Here is a 22,178-nt window from a genome sequence, read left to right as displayed (position 1 = left end):
GAGCTGGTGTAACTGAGTCAGGTTTGTGGGCATCCTTGCTCGCACACACTTTTTCAGGTCTGCCCACAAATTTTCTATAGGATTGTGGTCAGGGCTTTGTGATGGCCACTCCAATACCTTGACTTTGTTGTCCTCAAGCCATTTTGCCACAACTTTGAAAGTATGCTTGGGGTCATTGTTCATTTGGAAGAGCCATTTAACTTCTTGACTGATGTCTTGAGATGTTGCTTCAATATATCCACATAATTTTCCAGCCTCATGATGCCATCTATTTTGTGAAGTGCACCAGTCCCTCCTGCAGCAAAAGCCCCCCCACAACATGATGCTGCTACCCCCGTGCTTCACGGTTGGGATGGTGTTCTTCGGCTTGCAAGCCCCTCCCTTTGTCCTCCAAACATAACAATGGTCATTATGGCCAAACAGTTCTATTTGTGGGCAGAACAGAAAAAGTGTGTGTGAGGAATGAGGCCTAAAAATCTGACTCAGATACGCCAGCTCTGTCAGGAGGAATTGGCCAAAATGCATCCAACTTATTGTGGTAGGCTTGTGGAAGGCTACCCGAAACGTTTGACCAAGTTAAACAATTTAAAGGCAATGCTACCAAATACTAATTGAGTGAATGTAAACTTCTGACCCACTGGGAATGTGATGAAAGAAATAAAAGCTGAAATAAATCATTCTCTCTACTATTATTCTGACATTTCACATTCTTAAAATGAAGTGGTGATCCCAACTGACCTAAGACAGAGAATTTTTACTAGGATTAAATGTCAGGAATTGTGAAAAACTGAGTTAAATGTATTTGGCTAAGGTGTATGTAAACTTCCAACGTCAACTGTATGTAGTGGTTCATGTCCTGAAATATGTTTAAAAACATAGGCTACCTATTTCTGGTGCCAATCCATGCTGGATGTTTTCCTGTCCCACTAGAGATGGAAAGAAGGCATAATACACCATTGGAGTTTAGTAAATGTCTATCCCCTGACTCAGTGATATTGTTGACTCCAATCACTTGTTTGATGGATTTTCCTAATCTCAGGGAGGTTGGGGCAATGAGAGCCTTTTCCTAAGAGGGATGGGGTGGAGGCTGGCCTTGTAATGGCTCCCTAGAACGAGGGAGTGGTCTGGTCACTCTTCTTGATTTTGATCCTAAAACACAGGTGCAGTGTAATTCACCTATTCCACGTCTGTCTTTGAATCTGATCCATTTTTGACCTTCCCCGCCAAATCCTAAGCTATTTTCTTATCTCTAATGTATACTCATGTTGGATGTGTACCCTAGCTTTATTCTTGCACTGTACTACTGTCTATCCATTGCTGTTTCTCTTTCAAACTCAATTAGGTAATTAGGTAAATAGTAGGCTATTTTAGCATAAATGTGAACTAGGCCTACTGTCTAATGAATTGTTAGATACTTCTGAATTTCGCTACACCCACACTAACATCTGCTAAATATGTGTATGTGACCAATAGAATTTGATTTGTAGCCTACTATAACAGAGTCTGCATTACTATTATTACCGTTTGATAACAGTGGTTATAGTTGCTATAGTTGTAATACAAAGTAGTGGGATGAACGAAATGTGGAGGAGGAGCATGAATCGTAGTTATTGTGGTTTATTAACATTTGTTGCAGCAGCTTGTCCGTAATGTTTGGATAATAATCATACTCACTCTACACATTCGCCAATTGCCAGAAACGGCGTGAGGTGTCGGGGGACTGAAGTGGGGTCCCGAAGTGGGGTCCCAGCGGCGTCATGCAGAAACGATCATTGTCTCTCTCACACTTTCTAACTAGCCATTTCACAACAGCGAGGCGAGGAATCGAGCCAGGCCAGAGATATCAGTAGTCCATGTGGAGCAGCAGCGGTGTCCCGAGGGCTCTTCCTCTCAACAACAACGAGAACCAACTAAACTGAGTGCAGGAATACAAGCGCAAAGATGAGAACAACTGTTGGAGTTAAATTCTATTCATATTTTATTAGACATGTTCGTTATATCGGGTGACTGTTTAGTCAAAGGAATAAGGCAGACGAATTGCCTCCAAGTGTAGGAGAATCAGTTAATTGACCAGGTTCTCTATCTCAACTACCAGCGAATTATTGTGTGAAAAAAATTACTTTAATCACACTCGTTATCTGTTACACCATCGAAGGAAACCATGCATGGAAGGCGGCATTTCCCACCAATTTAAACAATGTTATACGTGCTACATTTGGATTAGCGTGCTGTACAACACCTAGCTACCGGTATTTCGGGTGGAATTTCGGAGTGGCTTCTTGCTCGCGCATTTGCGCTTTCCTCGCGTTCCGCAGCTAAACTTGGAGAGCTCCATGCAGTCGCGAAGGTTGGTATTGGCTGTTTCTCAATATAGTGACAATTGGGCTATTTTCAGAGAGAAATTGAAGTCTGAAATCTAAACTCGTAATGCCGATGGAGATTGGTGATATTTCTGTCAATGGGTCATTTTTGTCTAAGGGTTCTTTCCTATTTTTGTCAGTGGACTATAGGAGACAATTTATATTGTAAAGAGTAATGATTATCCATGTGTTGATGACTATTTTAATAAATTAGCCCCTGTATTGTGTGCTAGGCTATAGATATTTTCTTTATGTAAAATGTTTTTTGGGCAAAATAGACCAATTGCATACACAGTACAGGCTACAAAATAGAATTCGCAATGCAAGTTGTCCAACTGTAATACCATGTTTTGAATGTTATTATAAGCATGGCAATGTGTTGACATATGGCATTGCTTTATCAATAACTGTATAGCCTCATAGGCCTATGTGTAATTGTAAGTTCACCATTGTTAAGAATATTTATATGTACTCAATATGATGATATTGGGCCTACAAAATCATATGCTTCTCCTCTTTCACATTGCTCAAATCAAACACTTTACGCACGCATTATTCAGGAAAAAAAGGCAATTGGAAGGTTCCAATTAAGCGCCTATCATATTTGTGTTTTGAATAAATAAAAAAGAGAAAGAGATGGTCTTCATTATTCGCTGTGATAGAAAGGAAACGGGAAAGTATCACGATTCAATGTCAATGACTGATTGACAGTTGTAGGCTACTGTAGCCTAATAATTGCGCTAAAACGCCATAAAGACACATTTTATGACATATAAACGTATCCCCGCACTCATAATGCCATGTGTCTGCATTCATAATGCCATGTGCGTTTGCCATGATGAGATGTTTGATATCTAGAGTTAATAAAGGTGTCATCTGTTGGAAAGTGTGAAGTAACTGCCCCGGTGTCATACAGTATAGGCTAAGACAGACCATATGTGTCTATGGACCAGATGCATTATTAGTGTATCTCCACAAAATATAGCCTAATGAAACCAACTGGAACATTGTAGTAGACTAAGTTTATGAATTTCAATCGACATGTAGGCCTTGGTATTGTAAGCGTACGGATAGGCCTTACGTTTATATTCCAAGGTCAGTGATGGCAAAATGAGATCAAAACATCCATTTGTTCCATGGACTGATTAAGTTTGGGGTGAATGTGGTTTTATCTAGCATTACAGGAGGCATTACATGGGGGGCCTTTGATATGCGCTATTAGGCCTACAGATGTAGGATCTTAATTTGATCACCCTGTTGCAGGAGAACATTTCTGCAATGCAGAAAATGTAAAAAAATCGTGTATTTGAGGTTTAAAAAGGCTTCTGAAGTTTGAAATTTCCACTTTTAAATTTCATACTAGATTTTTAACGTAAGAAAAATTTAGCAGCCCCTATCAAAATGTCCATTCATTATAATCCACATAATAATTCACATTTCCTGTTGCTGCAGGAGTATTTTGCTGGTGTAGCAAACTGGCTCAAGTTAAAATCCTACATATGTACAGTGAATATGTCATTAAATGTTCTACAAGTCTAGGGTACATGTCAATTACCACACATTCATAAGCAATGCAAAACACCTCCCAGTCCTTACAGAACATAAGTGAGTATGTTAAGAAATATAGCCTACTATCACGGTAATACCACTCAAGTGACCCAACCAAACACTAAAACACATGTAGTTCCAACAAACTATGCTGTTTAATTTGGTTTGATAATTTAGAGTCATATAAATCTATAGCCATTGCCGATGTTCTATCTCTTTCCAGAAAAATAGCTTGTCTGGATGGTGTTTGGTGGTTCTCCAGTAGACTAATGTCCCCAGGGTTTTTCATCAACCCCAATAGACTAGTATAACCCATAGAGATAGATAGAAGACCCATCTTTGTATCTGTGCCATAATAACGCATGTGACAAAATGGGCAGTGCCACTGAGGCTATCTCCATTTTAAAGTAGTACATTTTATTTTTCTTCATTGGCTGATTTATCCCAACTCATAGGAATCCCCACCCAGTTGACTCCTTTAAAATGGTGGACACCCTCAATGGCAATGTCCATTTTAAAATGGGTTATATCCATGATGAGTACTCTATCTCAATGGTTTAACCTTATTAGCCTACACAGTATGTATGTAAGCCTACATAACCTCTCAGTTGGATATTATTCTAAATATCTTCTCATTGAAGTGCAATTGTGCAGCAATAAGTTCAATGTCTTATTACATCAGCCACCTGATATTTAAGGATAAAAAGAATGGATCAACATGGTCAGAAACATTTTATGCCATACAAAGGACATGACTTGCTTTAGTAACATCTCTACTGGTCTTGTTGAGAGTGTACTAACCAGCATAACATATCATTTTACACAGCTTAAAGAACAAGTTTTGCGTAAGTATCTTAAGTATTTTTTACTTATATCAGGATTTCTCACCCTCTTTTTGATTAGTAAGGTTATCTTTTTTGCTGTTTTTTTATCTCCATAATTTTTTACCCATTTTCAATTCTACACAGATTGTCACAAATAGCATCTAATCATCACTTAACTGAATCATTCTGTGTAGATTTCATTTGTTTTTGTACCCTACATGATGGCTTTAAGTTGCCTATGTCACTGTAATCATTTGACATTGTCAGGTGTCAGTCATCATGGTGTCATAGATAGAGCTTTTGTACTACTATTCAGTACTTGACTTGAGCAGGGGCTCATTTGAGCTGAGTAGCGGCACCTCAAATGTTCTACTGCTTGAGCTTCTGCACCTCTTATAGCAGGGTTCCCCAACTGAACAGTACTGAACAAAGATATAAATGCAACATGCAAAGTGTTGGTCCCATGTTTCATGAGCTGAAATAAAAGATCCCAGACATTTTCCATATGTACCAAAAGCTTATTTCTCTAAAATGTTGTGCACAAATTTGTTTACATCCTTGTTAGTGAGCATTTCTCCTTTGCCAAGATAATCCATCCACCTGACCGGTGTGGCATATCAAGAAGCTGATTAATGATCATTACACAGGGGCACCTTGTGCTGGGGACAATAAAAGGCTACTCTAAAATGGGCAGTTTTGTCACTCAACACAATGCCACAGATGTCTCAAGTTTTGAGGGAGTGTGCAACTAGCATGCTTACTGCAGGAATGTTGTCAGAGAATTGAATGTTCATTTCTCTACCATAAGTCGCCTTCAATGCCGTTTTAGAGAATTTGGCAGTACGTCCAACCGGCCTCACAACCGCAGACCACGTGTAACAACGTCACCCCAGGACCTCCACATCCGGCTTCTTCACCTGCGGGATTGTCTGAGGGGGGAGGGGCTGCTGAGGAGTTTTTCTGTCTGTAATAACGCCTTTTTGTGGGAGAAAAGTCATTCTGATTGGCTGGGCCTGACTCCCAAGTAGGTAGGCCTATGCCCTCCCAGGCTCACCCATGGCTGCGCCCCTGCCCAGTCGTGAAATCCATAGATTAGGTCCTAATGAATGTATTTATATTGACTGATTTCCTTATATGAACCGTAACTGTTGCGTTTATATTTTTGTTCAGTGTAGTTAATAAGGATGGTTAGTACGTTTCATATAAACTACAGGTCAAAGCACACGATAAGTGCGATTCACCACGTTACAGGTTTACCTGCTCCAACATATATTTACTCGACATATACAATTATTTGGGTTAGCATGTGCTGTTAGCAACAAAGCAAAACACTGTTACCATTAAACTATTGACAAGAGAACCAAAATGACGACAATGAACAAATCTACACATTGAGGTGTAATTTGACACTTAGGAGGGACCGAAAGCTGGAACAACCGCACCTCATTGGCCCAGTCAGTAGTAGGCAATTGCCTAAACTGCACCTTCTTGGCACTGAGGAAGTTCGATTAAACTGACTTGCGGTGCACCAGTCTATGGCCCGTGACGTGACAGGGCAAAAACGGTGAGGGAGGAGAACCTGCTCAAATCGAACAGTAATCTGCGCTGCTCCATTATGTTGTCAACAAGGGAGCATTGGTCTTCGTTCAGAAACATACATCTCTTTTCCATAAAATATATGTTCAAATTTTCAAACTAGTCTTCATTGGGAAGGTAGATTTTTTTTATTAATCAAAAGCAATCACTTTTGCATGTGAAAACATAAAATCATACTCATTACTCCACGTGCATAACCATTTGTTTTGAGCCAGCGTAGGCCAGTTGTTTGGCATCTGATTCAGGCAGGTTTTGTCTAGGATACAGCTTTTGTCAAAATGTTGTTTTCATACCAGGTTTAGAAGAACTTACATAGCAGGTTAGGATAATTAATGTAGCAGTTTAGGATGATTTGGTTAAGGTTAGCAAAGGGGTTAGGGTGAGCTATAATGCACCCCACATTTTGGGGGGGATAAAAGCTGTATCCCATCTAGACGTGACGGCTCACGCCCAGGAAGCAACAAAACGAACGCAATCACTTTTCAGTCGGTGCAAAACCGGGCAAGATAAAATCGAATACCCTCACTCCGTAAATGGAAGATCGATTGCCAGCTTTCACTGTTTGCTGAGGAATTCGAGTGCAGTCAATAGGCTTCTAGAAAGAAGGCGAAGTTACTTCGAGAGTTCGAACCAAGTTCTTGTTCGAGGACATGACTGCATTCCTTAACTCCAGACCTCATGTAGCCTTCTGATTTGGGTTATTCAACCAGATAGACGATACGAATTTCTCCTAATTCATTTTTTTCCACCTTCTCATTTGATTCCACCAGGGAGAGGAGAGAAGTGCGACCCCGTGCTGGATGGATGGTTATGGGGAAAGGAGCAGGAGGACCTTCGGCGCTTGAAGTCGGCAAGATCCTTGTTGTGTTTCTTTGCCTGTTTCCTTCTGGTAAGATAATATTAGAAATACTAATTGAATCATGCCTCTGTAAACAGGGTTAATATGATGTATGTAGTTATTACAATCCTTGCTTAGTTATACTCTCTTGAGGTCTTGCAAGGTTAGCCCAGTACCAGGATGATGGCAAAATCCACACAATGAAAAGGACAAGACACATTGTTACATTGAGGCAATATTCACGGATACAATGTTAAATTGAAACAAGTTTCACAGAATGGCTACATTTATGCATTGTTACATTTAGCAAAAGCGTTTGCCGTCGTGCCAAAGTAGCACATTTTCTACAAATGTAGCATCCATTTGCAAGTTTTGCCGCTCACATAGTATTATAAAGACAATATTTGAGTGTATCAACAAAAATGTAAGACTTACTTAATAAATTGCATGTCAAAACTGGTAAAATGCATAAAATATCAGAGACCTGTGGAATCGACTGTCGGTGAAAACAGCCAATTATTTCGCCTTTCTTGTGCTCCATGTTGTGAGTTTGAGGCCTATGCTAGTCGTAATAATTTTCTGTTAGTTATAGAAATAACGTCTTATTTTAATTTAACCGTTTTATGCAGCTCTAGGCTACTCAAGTGCTACACCCCCGTGTGGTTGTTTGTTTGGGGGTATGGGGGTAGGATTTACGGATTCTATCCCTCTTTGCTAAAGTAGCCTACTTTCTTGATTTTACTTTTTATTTTGGCGTCGGTCAAAACAAGTAAAGTTACCCTGAACTGCACATCGAATTTCCCCATGAGCAATTCATAACCATGCTTAGGTTATTCATTGTTTGACCTGTATGGTTTTAGTAAAAGTAAACATGAGAACTTGAACAAGCACAGCTAATAATGGTCTTACTTTCCTGTTTATGCGATACAAAAATACCCTTTCTCCATGCCCCATAGAACTCAATTTGCCCATTTGCCAACCTTTATTTTTATTTATTTTTTACCTTTATTTAACTTGGCAAATTGGTTAAGAACAAAATCTTATTTACAATGATGGCCTACCATTTTTATCCGTTTCTTTCAAATCACTTACTAACAAATGCAAGTGTTCGTTTTTAAAGTTTATTAGTTCATTGCCATTTATCAGAGAGGTGATAAATGCCTTTTGTTGCTGAGGCGGGAGTGGTGTGTCATTTGGTGGTGGGGGGGCTGCTCAGTTCTGAGGGAAAGTTTGGTGGAGGAAATGAAGGCCTAAACTGAAGTTTGTTTATTAGGCGATCGCAAGGAGATCAAATTGTATTGGTATTTGCTTTTAATTACATCTATTTCCTATATACCCACCCCTTATTTCATGCCTCCCAAAGCAACTTAGATTTCAGGTCATGTAATTTAAGTAACAGGGAATGCCTGTTGAAAATTGCGTTACTCTTTGATTATGGCCTTCTGTGGAATGGTGAGACCTCTCTTCTGTTCCAACTTCTGGTCCTGGAGCCCCCCCCCCCCCCCCCCCCATTGCTGATGAAACTCAATCTAATCCCTTCACACAGGGCTAATTTATGACTCTGCTGGTTTCTTCTCAATGGCAAATTACATTGTCTTCATTCAGAGCTGTAAGACTACCCCCTCCCACATTGGCTCACACAAGCTCATACCCCCTCTGGTTCACTTCAACGAGCTGGATTCTCAAAAGGGAAGGTCTTTCCTCACCCCTGGTGTTTTTTTTTTAAGACTGATTTCTGGCTTTTAGCCATGCAACAGGAGGATATAGTATAAATGAAACACTGGGTAGGATACCAACTGGTGAATTTATGCAGTTAACAGTTCTGAGTAGATTGTTTTGACTAATTCAAACTAAATTGTATTTGTTACATGCGCCGAATACAAGAGGTGTAGAACTTACAGCTTACTTACAAGCCCTTAACCAACGTTGCAGTTTTAAGAAAAATAAGTGTTTACTAAAATAAACAGAAGTAAAAAATTAAAAATTTTAATTCAAGAGCAACAATAGAATAACAGGAGGTACCTGTACAGAGTCAATGATGCAACCTGTCAGGATGCTCTTGATGGTGCAGCTGTAGAACCGTTTGAGGATCTGAGGACCCATTCCAAATATTTTCAGTCTCCTGAGGGGGTATAGGCGTTGTTCCCACTTACTGACTGACTGTCTTGGTGTGTTTTGACCATGATAGTTCGTTGGTGATTTCAGTAACAAGGATCTTAAAGCTCTCGACCTGCTCCACTACAGCCCTGTCGATGAGAATGGGGGCGTGCTCGGCCCACCTTTTCTAGTCCACGATCATCTCCTTTGTCTTGATAACATTGAGAGAGGTGTGTCATCCTAGCACCACACTGCCAGGTCTCTGACCACCTCCCTATAGGTTGTCTCATCGTTGATGGTGATCAGGCTGACCTCGGTGTCATCGGCAAACTAAATGATAGTGTTGGAGTCGTGCTTGGCCATGCAGTCGTGGGTGAACAGGGAGTACAGAAGGGGACTGAGCACACACCCCTGAGGGTCCCCCGTGTTGAGGATCAGGGTGGCAGATGTGTTGTTAACTATCTTTACCACCTTGGGGCATCCCGTCAGGAAGTCTAGGATCCAGTTGCAGAGGGAGGTTTTTAGACCCAGGGTCCTTAGCTTAGTGATGAGCTTTGAGGGCACTTTGGCGTTGAACGCTGAGCTGTAGTCAATGAACAGCATTTTCATGTAGGTGTTCCATTTGTCCAGGTGGGAAAGGGCAGTGTGGAGTGCAATAGAGGTTGCGTCATCTGTGGATCTGTTGGGGCGGTATGGAAATTGGAGTGGGTCTATAGTTTCTGGGATAGTGGTGCACCTCATGGCTATAGACGTGAGTGCTACGAGTCGGTAGTCATTTAGGCAGGTTACCTTAGTGTTCTTGGGCACAGGGGCTATGGTGGTCTGCTTGAAATGTTTGTATTACAGACTCGGTCAGGGACAGGTTGAGAATGTCAGTAAAGACATTTGTCAGTTGGTCAGCGCATGCTCGGAGTACACGTCCTGGTAATCCATCTGGCCTTGTGAATGTTGACCTGTTTTAACTTCTTATGGATAGGGGGCAGCATTTTCACATTTGGATGAAAAGCGTGCCCAGAGTAAACTGCCTCCTCCTCATTCCCAGATGCTAATATATGCATATTATTATTATTATTAGTATTGGATAGAAAATGCTCTGAAGTTTCTAAAACTGTTTGAATCATGTCTGACTATAACAGGACTTATTTGGCAGGTAAAACCCAGAGGACAAACCATTCAGATTTTTTGTTGTTGTTGAGGTCACACTCTTTTCAATGGGTTTCATTGGGAATCCAGATTTCTAAGGGACCTTTCTGCAGTTCCTATCGCTTCCACTGGATGTCAACAGTCTTTAGAAATTGGTTGAGGTTTTTCCTTTGAGAAATTAAGAAGTAGCCATGTTCAGAATGAGGCTCCAGTGAAGTGTACTGTTTGTTAGAGGCGCGTGACCAGAAAACATGCTACACATTGTTTTCCTCCAGTATTGAACACAGATCATCCCGTCTTCAATTTGATCGATTATTTACGTAAAAAAATACCTAAAGTTGTATGACAAAAGTATTTTGACATGTTTGGACAAAGCTTACAGGTAACTTATGAGATATTTTGTAGTCACGTTGTGCAAGCTGGAACCGGTGTTTTTCTGGATCAAACGCGCCAAATAAATGTACATTTTGGATATATATCGACGGAAATGATTGAACAAAAGGACCATTTGTGATGTTTATGGAACATATTGGAGTGCCAACAGAAGAAGCTCGTCAAAGGTAAGGCATGAATTATATCTTTATTAATGCGTTTTGTGTCGCGCCGGGAGGGTTGAAATATGATGGTCTGTGATTGTTTGCTGGGGTGCTATCATCAGATAATAGCATTGTTTGCTTTCACCGTAAAGCATTTTTGAAATAAGAGATGTTGGCTGGATTCACAACAAGTGTAGCTTTAATTTGGTATATTGAATGTGTGGTTTCATGAAAGTTAAATTTTTATAGTAATTTATTTGAATTTGGCGCTCTGCGTTTTCACTGGATGTTGGCCAGGTGAGACGCTACCGTCCCACATATCTGAGAGGTTAACGGTCTTACTCACATTGGCTACGGAGAGCGTGATCACACAGACGTCCAGAACAGCTGGTGCTCTCATGCATGCTTCAGTGTTGCTTGCCTCGAACTGAGCATAGAAGTAATTTAGCTCGTCTGGTAGGCTCGTCACTGGGCAGCTCTCGGCTGTGCTTCCCTTTGTAGTCCGTAATAGTTTTTTAAGCCCTGCCGCATCCAACGAGCATTGGCGCTGGTGTAGTACGATTCAATCTTAGTCTTATATTGACACTGCCTGTTTGATGGTTCGTCGGAGGGCATAGCGGGATTTCATATAAGCATCCGGATTAGAGTCCCGATCCTTGAAAGCGGCACCTCTAGCCTTTAGGTCAGTGCGGATGTTGCCTGTAATCCTTGGCTTCTGGTTGGGGTATGTGTGTACGGTCACTCTGGGGACGACGTCATCGATGCACTTATTGATGAAGCCAGTGACTACTGTGGTGTACTCCTCAATTCCATCAGAAGAATCACGGAACGTATTCCACTCTGTGCTAGCAAAATAGTCCTGTAGCTTAGCATCTGCGTCATCTGACCACTTCCGTATTGAGCGAGTCACTGGTACTTCATGCTTTAGTTTTTGCTTGTAAGCAGGAATCAGGAGAATGGAGTTATGGTCAGATTTGTCAAATGGAGGGCGAGGGAGTGCTTTGTATGCGTCTCTGTGTGTGGTGTAAAGGTGGTCTAGAGTTTATTTTCCTCAGGTTGCACATGTAACATGCTGGTAGAAATTAGGTAAAATGGATTTAAGTTTCCCTGCATTAAAGTCCCCGGCCACTAGGAGCGCTACCTGGATGAGGATTTTCTTGTTTGCTTATGGCCTTATACAGCTCGTTGAGTGCAGTCTTAGTGTCAGCATCGGTTTGTGGGGGTTAATAGACAGCTATGAAAAAGGGTAACTAGTGTAGTCTACAGCTTATTATGAGATACATTACCTCAGGCGAGAAACCTAGAGATTTCCTTAATATTAGATTTCGTGCACCAGCTGTTATTTACAAATAGACACAGAACGCCACCCCTTGTCTTACCGGAGGCAGCTGTTCTATCTTGCCGATGCACGGACAACTCCACCAGCTGTATGTTATCCATTTCGTCGTTCAGCCACGACTCGGATAAACATAAGATATTGCAGTTTTTATTCTCCCGTTGGTAGGTTAGTCTTGATCGGCACTCATCAATTTTTTCATCCAATGATTGCACATTGGCTAATAGGACTGATAGCAGCGGCGGATTAGCCATTTGCCGTCGGATCCTTACATGGCACCCTGACCTACGTCCCCGATATTTCTGTCTCTTTATGGAAATTATGGGGATTTGTGCCTTGTCTGGTGTCTGAAGTAAATCCTTTGCGTCCGTCCAGTACGAGGTGAGTAATCGCTGTCCTGATATCCAGAAGCTCTTTTCGGTCATAAGACACGGTGGCAGAAACAAAATAAGTTACAAATAGCGCGAAAAAGGACAACACAATAGCACAATTGGTTAGGAGCTCGTAAAACGTCAGTCAACTCCTCCGGTGCCATTACAAGAGTGGCCTGAGGTGTATGTTGGTGTTTTTAATAATATGTCCTTGTTGAAATAAAGTTGGTATTTTTTTTACAAGTTAAATTAATACACCTTGTCTTCCACAAATATATTTTTTGGTGATGCATTAACTTTTGCATGTCCACTGTATCTCTTGGAAACTGTGAATCTCACTTTGTGTGCTGTATGTTCTTTAAGAATGCGGTTGTGTTCATTGAGGGTTATGAAATCTCAGAGCAGAATTGATTTGAACTTGGCAAATTGCAGCTACTTGGAATCCACATGTGGTGGAATTTTGGGTTTCTTTACACATGAGGTCAGAGTTATTTAATGGAAATAAATGCTCAATTTGTCTTGAGACACTGAAAAAACATGGGAAAACTAAAAGGATGCTGCAGGGCTTTTTGGAATTATAGAAGTCTAAATAGAAGGCATTGCCCTTACGTAGGTTATTGTTTAAGGTTTCCAAACACACAGATAAGACTGTATAACACTTGCTTTTATTTAAATTTTTTAGTACATAAAAAAACTGTCGCTTGTAAGTATTGTTTTTTCCATTGTTGTGTGAACTATGGTCCTAATGTTTTCTTCTCTCTACAGTGAGTCTGCAGTGTAAGATCCTCAAGTGTAACTCAGAGTTTTGGGCCTCCACCTCAAGCTCCGGCCCGGAGGAAGAGTTCTGTACTGCGCTGCGGGCGTACAACAACTGTGTACGCCGCACCGCACGCACCTGCAGAGGCGACTTAGCCTACCACTCAGCCCAACATGGCATAGAGGATCTCATGAGCCAGAACAACTGCTCCAAGGAGGGGCCTACAACTCAGCCTCGAGCCCGGACCCCCGCTCCACCACCACAGCTCCAGCCTGACAGCCAGGAGCGCTCCGATGGGCCGGAGCAGTGTCATTACGAACGCAGCCTTCATCGCCAAGCCTCACCACCCAACTATACCCACTGTGGCTTCTTTGGAGACCCGCACCTCCGTACTTTCAGCGATGACTTCCAGACCTGCAAGGTTGAGGGAGCCTGGCCCCTTATCCATAACAAATACCTGTCTGTTCAGGTGACCAACACACCTGTCGTGCCTGGCTCCTCTGCTACGGCCACCAGCAAGGTGAGAGGAGCCTCTACATCTCTCTATCATATTCACATGTTGAATCCATGACATATTGACTATATTGTGGGCACAGCACAGTTATCAACATCAGGCATCCCCAGACACTCTAACTACTGATCAAGTATTCTGTGATTAATTCCTTGCCAAGGACTGAAACCATGCAAAACTACTCCCTTGAAGTAAAATGTCACCATTTCTCTTATCATCATAGAAATACCAACAGACCTTGCAAAAAAACTTCTGATAACACCTGTCTTCTCATCGCTGCGGAGGAGTGTACAAGTGTTCTAAGTAAAGAACTCAGAAATAGCAAAAAATATAGCTTGTTACCTAGCTATGTCCACTATTACATAATTGAGCTTCCAATATGGGCCCATAAAGGAAAGCTGTGTTAAAATGCCAGGTAGATGTTTTTAGGAAAGGGAACATTTTGTTGTCTGTCCTGACCAAGGCTGTTACTCCTCTATTCTGCCATTTTCTTACTAAAGAAAGCCCTTTCAGGGAATGGAAAAATATGTTGGCCTGCTTGTTTGAATCAGTAAACAGACAAATTGTACTGCAGTGATTAGTTTGTAGGAGCTCTCAAATCAAGAAATAGTATCGTAAGTAAGACCTTCGTATGTAAGGTTCTGGGCCTCTTTAATGTGGGTAGAGAAGTAGGAACAGCCGTGTGGACTCTGGTTAATGTTTGGATCAGTTCCATCGCAGACCAAGAGGCAATACACAGACCAATTCTTGGGATCTTGATAAGGTTTACAAATGATATGCCAGTATTATAACAGCAGTATAAACATCAAACGTTACCAGGTGGCTCCAGCCTTCTCGCTTTCTTTTGTTTTTTGTTAACAGCCAAGACTAATGTTAGGCCCACTGTATGTGTAGCAGTCCATACCCTAGCATTGTGTGTATGTGAATTACAAACTGTTGTTTTAACTAAGTGCTCAAGCCATGCAGGAAACTGCAGACATTTTCTCCACATTAGTTGGCCCTCATACCTCATCAATTATCATTGTTTTGCTTCTATGGTACATTGGACGGCCTGGAGGGTTTACCCTGAAATGGCTTTCACTAACTTAAGGGGAAAAGAAAGAACCCTGAGCATTTGTAGTCTGTGAATTCACTTAATATTCGGTCCACATTTGGTGAAATTTTGGCAATCGTGATTGTGTGACCAAAAGGCCTCCGTGCACTGTATCCTGACATCAGGGTTTACACTGAAACTTTGTCCTCAATCACATAAAGAGAAAGACCAATTTTCCATCATCAGACCTAATGATGCACTTTCAGCATTCAGGCTTTTTTTCTGTGCACTTAAGGTAATTTATATTTGTACACAGCTGTACTTGGAAACAAATTAGACATCTTTTTAAGTTATTCAGTCTGGACAAAGGGAAAACGATGCTACAGCCTATACAAACAAGACTTCCCTGGGTATAGATAGACCATGGCATTGCTGGGGCTCTGCTTAATATTGGCTCCTGCTGCAGTGTATGGGAACTGTCGGTTGTATTCTCTACCAGTGTGACATGCTAGCTGTTCCCTTAGACTTCCAGTCATTGAGCCAATGACTATCCACTTAAAAGCTCTTCTCAGCAGAAATATATAAAAAAACATTGTTTTAGCGGTGGCGACAATTTAGCAGCGATGGGCCACCGCTGCCAAATGAATATAGGGGAAACACTGACTACATTAAGGGGGATGGTTAATGAAGCAAATTGTTTCTTTATGCACAGGGTTTTTGTAGAGGTTTTTGCATGTTCTTAGATAAAGTTGTCCTTTGAAAACAGGAGATTGAGGGGTGTGCTGTGTGGCAGATGACTTCACTGGGTAAGGCATTTTGGTGCTCCCCTGCCCCCTGCCCCCTCCACTCTGAGATCAGAGTCTCTCGGCTGTACCGGGCTCACTGGCGTCCAAATGAAACCATGCAAGCGGAGAAGTGACCAGCCTTAGTTAATTAGCCGCAGAGCATGCTCTCCCCTACTGGTACAGTGCCACTCCCCAGAGCACAGTTCTGGGGTTCACAGGCATGTTTTTCACCACTATGAATGGCTCGTCTTTGTGTCTGCACTCTAAGGCCCGATTTAACATGGCCTATACCCATGTTTTCTGAGGCCGTTTACTTTGGCCTCCCCTATGTTGAGGCAGAGCTGAAATGTGACACTGGGGTGGGGTCTGCATTACACAAACTACTGGTGTTCTTAATGCCAAAGCACAAAGATACCCCTCAGTCATTTGTGTAGCCCGACCACTAACTCTTGTCCACATAAACCTGACAATAGAGAGCCTCCATACAGTTTTTAAATTCAACTGGTGTTCATGTCTATATGTACCTTTTCTATTTTCAGCCTCAAAAGGCTCCATCATTACCTGAAACGTATTGAATGAGCTAACTATTGTTGTGCTCACTGCTATTTCTAATCCCCTCTCTCTCTTGCTACAGTTGACAATCATCTTCAAGAACTTCCAGGAGTGTGTGGACCAGAAGATGTATCATGCAGAGACAGACGAGCTGCCTGCAGCGTTCGCCGATGGCGCCAAGAACGGCGGAGACCGCCACGGGGCCAACACGCTACGCATCGTGGAGAAGGTGCCTGGGCAGCAGGTGGAGATCCACGCACGCTACATCGGTACAACCATTGTGGTCCGGCAGGTGGGGCGATACCTGACCTTTGCTGTGCGGATGCCAGAGGAAGTAGTGAACTCTGTAGAAGACCGAGACAACCAGGACCTGTACCTCTGCCTGCATGGCTGCCCCGCCAACCAACGCATCGACTTCAGGACATTCAGGGCCCGTGCAGTGGAGGGCCATGGCCTGAGCAGGACTGGCAGCCCTCCCCATGGGTTTACCTACAAGGCTGCCATGGCTAAGTGTAAAGAGCGCCTCCCAGTGGAGGACCTGTACTTCCAGTCCTGTGTGTTTGACCTGCTTTCCTCTGGGGACGTCAACTTCACCATGGCTGCCTACTATGCCTTTGAGGATGTGAAAATGCTCCACTCCAACAAGGACAAATACCACATTTATGAAAAGGATACATTTGGGAGTAATGCGGCGCCAAGGGGATCAGATGTGTTCTCGCTAGTCCTCCTCAACTTTCTGGCTGTGTTGTTGTTCATCTATAGTCCCCTGCCAACATCATCCTCATTATGCTAGCTGTCAGTGGGTGTGAAACAGTGCTCTCACCGTGTCATACTTCACCACCACTGCTCTGTCCTCAGTGGCTGGTGGCCAGTGGAGTCAGCGAGCCCTTCCATGCCTCTGAGGGGACAGAGCAGCCCATGTGCAATCAAACTCATCGCAGCCATGGTTTCATCATTGTTTTGTTGTTGTCATCATGTGTTGACTTTCATCTGGTGGTGAGGTGAGCTCTATGTGCTCCCACCTATCATTACATTCATTCTGCTGGTGTAAGGACTGGTCCTTTGATGAAGGGGAGCGGTGGTGAGTGAGAAGAGCCCAGGAGCCCCAGTACTTTGGATATCAAGCTGGGATTAAATTCCACATTTCCACTGGGACTGCATGTGCCTATGGGAAGTGAGATGAGATTATCTCTTGCAGAAAGAAGAGTTTGCTGATCTCCTCACGGGTTCCAAGCCAGTGGAGCTCTCTGTGGCTCATGGGTGTGGGCTAGACGACATGACAGGGGCTTTTGTTAACCTCTGGCCAGAAGTAGCTCCCTGTTTGATCTTCCAGCTTTGGAAAAGCTGTAGCTTTTTGGAGGAAGCTCTCAGCCAAAAGGATGTCAGAGCAGCGAGTCTAGTTGTCTGCTGTGGAGATTAATAGGTCATAACGCCAGGTCTTTTGTAACATTGTGTGTTTGTTTGTCTGTGTGTGTGCGTGCGCACCTCTGTGGTTAATTGTGTGCTCCAGAAACGGTTGTGTGTGTGTTACTCAAAAGTGCAAGAAATCTTTCCTTGGGAGAAATATTTCCTAATGTTGTTATATTGCACCCCAGGTTCCAATATAGACCCGTCATGGTGGCCTAGAGTCAGTTGAAACTGCCTCTGCCTGCCAAGTGGTTACTTCTAAGTGAACTGGCAGACAGTAAAAAAATATTTTCACAACTTTTTACTTGTCAATCAGTGTCAAAAAGACTTAGTTCAAATATTGCTGTTTTTAAAGTGTTAAGTATGATAAATGTATTTTTTGTATCAGATCTAATTAGGAATGGAGATGTTAATAAGGAAAAAGCCAGGAACAAACTTTACCAAGGGCACACAATGCAGAAACGCAGATCACGTTTACACAGTATCTCTCTTCATTCAACCCATCAACCAACCAACTTTCATGTTCAATTTCTACAGATCATTTGTGAATGATTTGTCTTGTCTAGGCAGTCAACAGTTCCCCGCAGATGTATGTATATTGGCAATGTGATGGGTTTGAGAAAGGTATAGTCACACTAGGTTAAAATAAAATGTTTTCCCACCCGTGGTGTGTTTCCACCAAATGGACTTGTTGCGGATACAAATCAGTGTGATGACGTAGTGCACACAACATGTACTTTAAGTTCAATGTGTTTCCATCGTATTTTCAACTCGACCGATAGTTTTGTCACAAATTGTAGAAAATGTACCTACTCTGGTCTTGACACATGCGCTCTAGCCAACAGCTGGCAGATACAGTGCAGGTAGGCTAGTCTGCATTGTTATGGATAAGAGCAAGAATATTTGTCAAATGGCAGTCAATCATCATGTCACCAGAATAAGACCCTCAACATTTATTGGAAAGGAGCATCAAGCTCATCACTGTGCACTTTCACCACCCTGTGAAGTTAATTTATTTCATCTGTAGTCTGATAAATAGCATTGTTTCCCTAGTCGGAGGACACACCATATCATCACGTGACTCCCAAGTTCTTCGATATGATGGTTATTCTATTAATATTTGTGCACAAAGGGGTTTCCACTGCCATTTCTCGCATAATTAATTTTTACCAACACAAAAAGATCCCACCATGTTGAATGAACAAATTATTTCTCGGCATTTATAAAATTGTACCAAAACCTCCTGTTTCTAACACCACTGTCGTGATTTGTTTTATACGGTATGATTTTACTCACATAACTGTGGATGGAAACGTAGAGAGCAGGCACTGTATGTAAAAGAGGGTGTTGACATGGCTCCGCTATAGGGAACGTACGACTTGCATCTGTCTGTAGACCTGTTAATTGATGGCTTTAATCTTTGCCAAAGAACAAGCCCTGGTGCCAACAATTTTCCCAACAGCTGAATTTTCACTTCTCTCTTTCTCTGAACTTTTGCGATAGAGTTTCCATTTGGATTGTGTAGAACGCTGGTGCTACTACTTGATTTTGAATTTAATCTTCTGTCATATGTGACATGCATGCAGCTTACAGCAGTGGAGGCTGGTGGGATGAGCTATAAGAAGACTGGCTCATTTTAACGGCTGGAATGGAAACGAGTCAAACGCATGGTTTCTATATGTTTATTGTTTAATGCCTTTCCATTTATTCCATTCAATGGAGTAAATTACTTAAGTAAAACACCCCAAAAATGACTTAAGTAGTACTTTAAAGTATCTGTATTTTACTGTTTATATTTTTAACAACTTTTACTTTTACTACATTCCTGAAGAAAAGTATGTACTTTTTACTCTATACATTTTCCCTGACACCCAAAAGTACTCGATACATTTTGAATGCTTAGCAGGACAGAAAATGGTCAAATTCGCACACCTGGTCATCCCTATTGTCTCTGATCTGGTGGACTCACTAAACACATGCTTTGTTTGTAGATGTTGGAGTGTGACCCTGGCTATCCATCTGGTTTGCTTAATATAAGGAATTTTAAATGATTCATACTTTTACTTTTGATACTTTAGTATATTTTAGCAACTACATTTACTTTTGATACTTAAGTATATTAAACACATACGTTTAGACTTTTCCTCAAGTAGTATTTTACTGGGGGACTTGAGTCATTTTCTATTAAGGTATCTTTACTTTTATTCAAGTATGATATTTGAGTACTTTTTCCACCACTGATTCCATTCCAGCCATTACAATGAGCTCGTGCTCCTCCCACCAGCCTCCACTGATCTACAGTACCATTTTGAGGTGTTTTAGTTTCCCCATTGCATTGTCTGTGTAATTATTTCATTCACTAGTAAGCCTAAGGGCTCGTTTAAATTCGTACAGAGGAAGTTCAGCGAAATTGAAAGGTAATTTCTGATTGAGCAGACACATGCAGCGTTTATCGTGAATGCAGTCTCCGCGAGCCAGGAACCTTCCCTTTAAATGTCAATCATGCTATAGTGCTGAACTTCCACGATACAGATTTAATCAAGTTGTAAATCTTGAGGCTGAGGTACTAATACTTCAAAGGCATGTTATATGAAGAAGACATTGAACCTTTCATTCTGGTTGGATCTTTATTTTGCATTATTTGTTGTATACCCAAGTAAGGATAAAACCTTGTCAGACGATTTGCTTTGGGGTTTTTTTCAATTTCATCTCGGTTGAATATTTTGTGTGTTTTACCTTCCTAGTCCCTTAGCACTCATCTATTAAACAACTTAACAAGGTAATATATCCTTACACTGAAGTATTTGCCCTAACTACTGCTATGGGAGCATGTGCAGTTTGTTCTTAGTCTGGCCTAAAAAGATGATCAAAGAAACAAAAATGATTGTAACACTGAATCTTGTGTTTATAGATGTAATTTGTATTGTGAGTTTGATATATGGTTCTACATGTGTAATGTGTGATTGTATATATGTTTGTGTTGAATTGCTAAAATATTGTATTATCTGATGTGTTGAATTTATCACTACAGTTTTGTATATGAGAAAAGGTTTGTTGAATGTGACCTTTATTTAAAAAGGATTTAGTGAAAACGTGAACATTACAAAGCTGTTGGGTTGTCAGGGCCTAGTTTTCAGCTATCAATTAATGGCAGGATCTCTATACTGGTTACTGTAGTTTCAGAGCATTCCTTTACCTGCTCAGGAGCAGACAAGTTAACCTTGATTCCATCCACCTAGATATCTACAAAGGGAATACAAGAAAGTTTGTTTGGTGTTCATGTCTTTAATTTTAAAGCACTTTATGTTTTTTCACTTGGCTCTTACTTGGTTTGAACTTGATTGTGAATAGAGGTTGTCAGACTTGTAACGGTAGAAAAATATGGAATAAAAAAAACATGTCCGATTGGGAGAAGCCAGAAAGATCAAATTGTGTATGTAGGACAAAAGCGGTGCCACACAAACTGTTTATACTGTAAAGTATTTATTAAATAAAAGAGACAGCACCCAAAGTTAACCTCTTTTTGTTTCATTGTGATAATGACATTTTTTTTTAAATTCTTGATTCCCAGTGCTGTTGCATTCAGTGCCTTGATTTGCTTAGTTACACTGCCCCCTGGTGTAAGCGTTTTAATGGTATGAATACATTTGAACTGCTCCGGGGAGTCCTGACATATCATACAAAACAAGCATCTTGATAGTAATCCAGGTGTTAGCCATGGATGTTCATATTAGCAGATACAGTGCATTCCGGAAGTATTCAGACCCCTTCACTTTGTTACAGCCTTATTCTAAAATTCATTCAATAAAACATTTCCTCAATCTACACACAATACCCTATAATGAAAAACAGAACAGGTTTAGACATTTGCAAATGTATTAAAAACAGAAACCTTATCTGAATAGTTATTCAGACCTTTGCCATGAGACTCGAAATTGAGCTCAGGTGCATCCTGTTTCCATTGATCATCCTTGATGTTTCTACAACTTGGAGTCCACCTGAGGGAAATTCAATTGATTGGACATGATTTGGAAAGGCACACAACTGTCTATATAATGTTTCACAGTTGACAGTGCATATCAGAGCAAAAACCTAACCATGAGGTCGAAGGAATTGTCCGTAGAGCTCTAAGACAGGATTGTGTCGATGCACAGATCTGGGGACGGGTAACAAAACATTTCTGCAGCATTGAAGGTCCCCAAGAGCACAGTGACTTCCATTCTTAAATGGAAGAAGTTTGGAACCACCAAGACTCTACCTAGAGCTGACCACTGGGCAAAACTGAGCAATAGGGGAAGGCCTTGGTCAGGGAGGTGACCAATAACCTGATGGTCACTGTGACAGAGCTCCAGTTCCTCTGTGGAGATGGAGACCCTTCCAGAATGACAACTGTCTCAGCAGCGGTCCACCAGTCAGGCCTTTATCGTAGAGTGGCCAGACAGAAGCCTCTCCTCAGTTAAAGGCAGGACAGTCCTTTAGGTGCC

General features: G+C 41.6%; 1 protein-coding gene and 1 long non-coding RNA gene across 3 annotated transcripts in view; one reads left to right on the top strand and one right to left on the bottom strand.

The window, feature by feature from the left end:
- Positions 1-1,762, bottom strand: part of LOC129867066 (uncharacterized) — a 31,949-nt gene extending 30,187 nt beyond the window's left edge. The window contains exon 1 of the long non-coding RNA XR_008761577.1: positions 1,675-1,762. This is a non-coding gene — a long non-coding RNA (uncharacterized LOC129867066). The remainder of the gene's footprint in view (positions 1-1,674) is intronic.
- Positions 1,763-2,266: 504 nt separating this feature from the next.
- On the top strand, positions 2,267-21,205 carry rgma (repulsive guidance molecule BMP co-receptor a). 2 transcript variants are annotated; one of them, XM_055940211.1, is made up of 5 exons: positions 2,267-2,347; positions 4,735-4,753; positions 7,099-7,217; positions 13,415-13,926; positions 16,370-21,205. In XM_055940211.1, the coding sequence occupies exons 3-5, from the start codon at positions 7,133-7,135 to the stop codon at positions 17,078-17,080; spliced, it is 1,308 nt and encodes a 435-aa protein (XP_055796186.1). In that variant the 5' UTR covers positions 2,267-2,347; positions 4,735-4,753; positions 7,099-7,132; the 3' UTR covers positions 17,081-21,205. The 2 variants fall into 2 exon arrangements, with proteins under 2 accessions (XP_055796186.1, XP_055796185.1); XM_055940210.1 differs by lacking the exon at positions 4,735-4,753 and having other exon boundaries at positions 2,268-2,347.
- The last annotated feature ends 973 nt before the right edge of the window (positions 21,206-22,178 follow it).

This window comes from Salvelinus fontinalis, chromosome 12, assembly GCF_029448725.1.
Source record: "Salvelinus fontinalis isolate EN_2023a chromosome 12, ASM2944872v1, whole genome shotgun sequence".
NCBI lineage: Eukaryota > Metazoa > Chordata > Actinopteri > Salmoniformes > Salmonidae > Salvelinus > Salvelinus fontinalis.
Note: the sequence above shows the minus strand (reverse complement) of the source record. Positions and strands in the feature narration are given on the sequence as shown.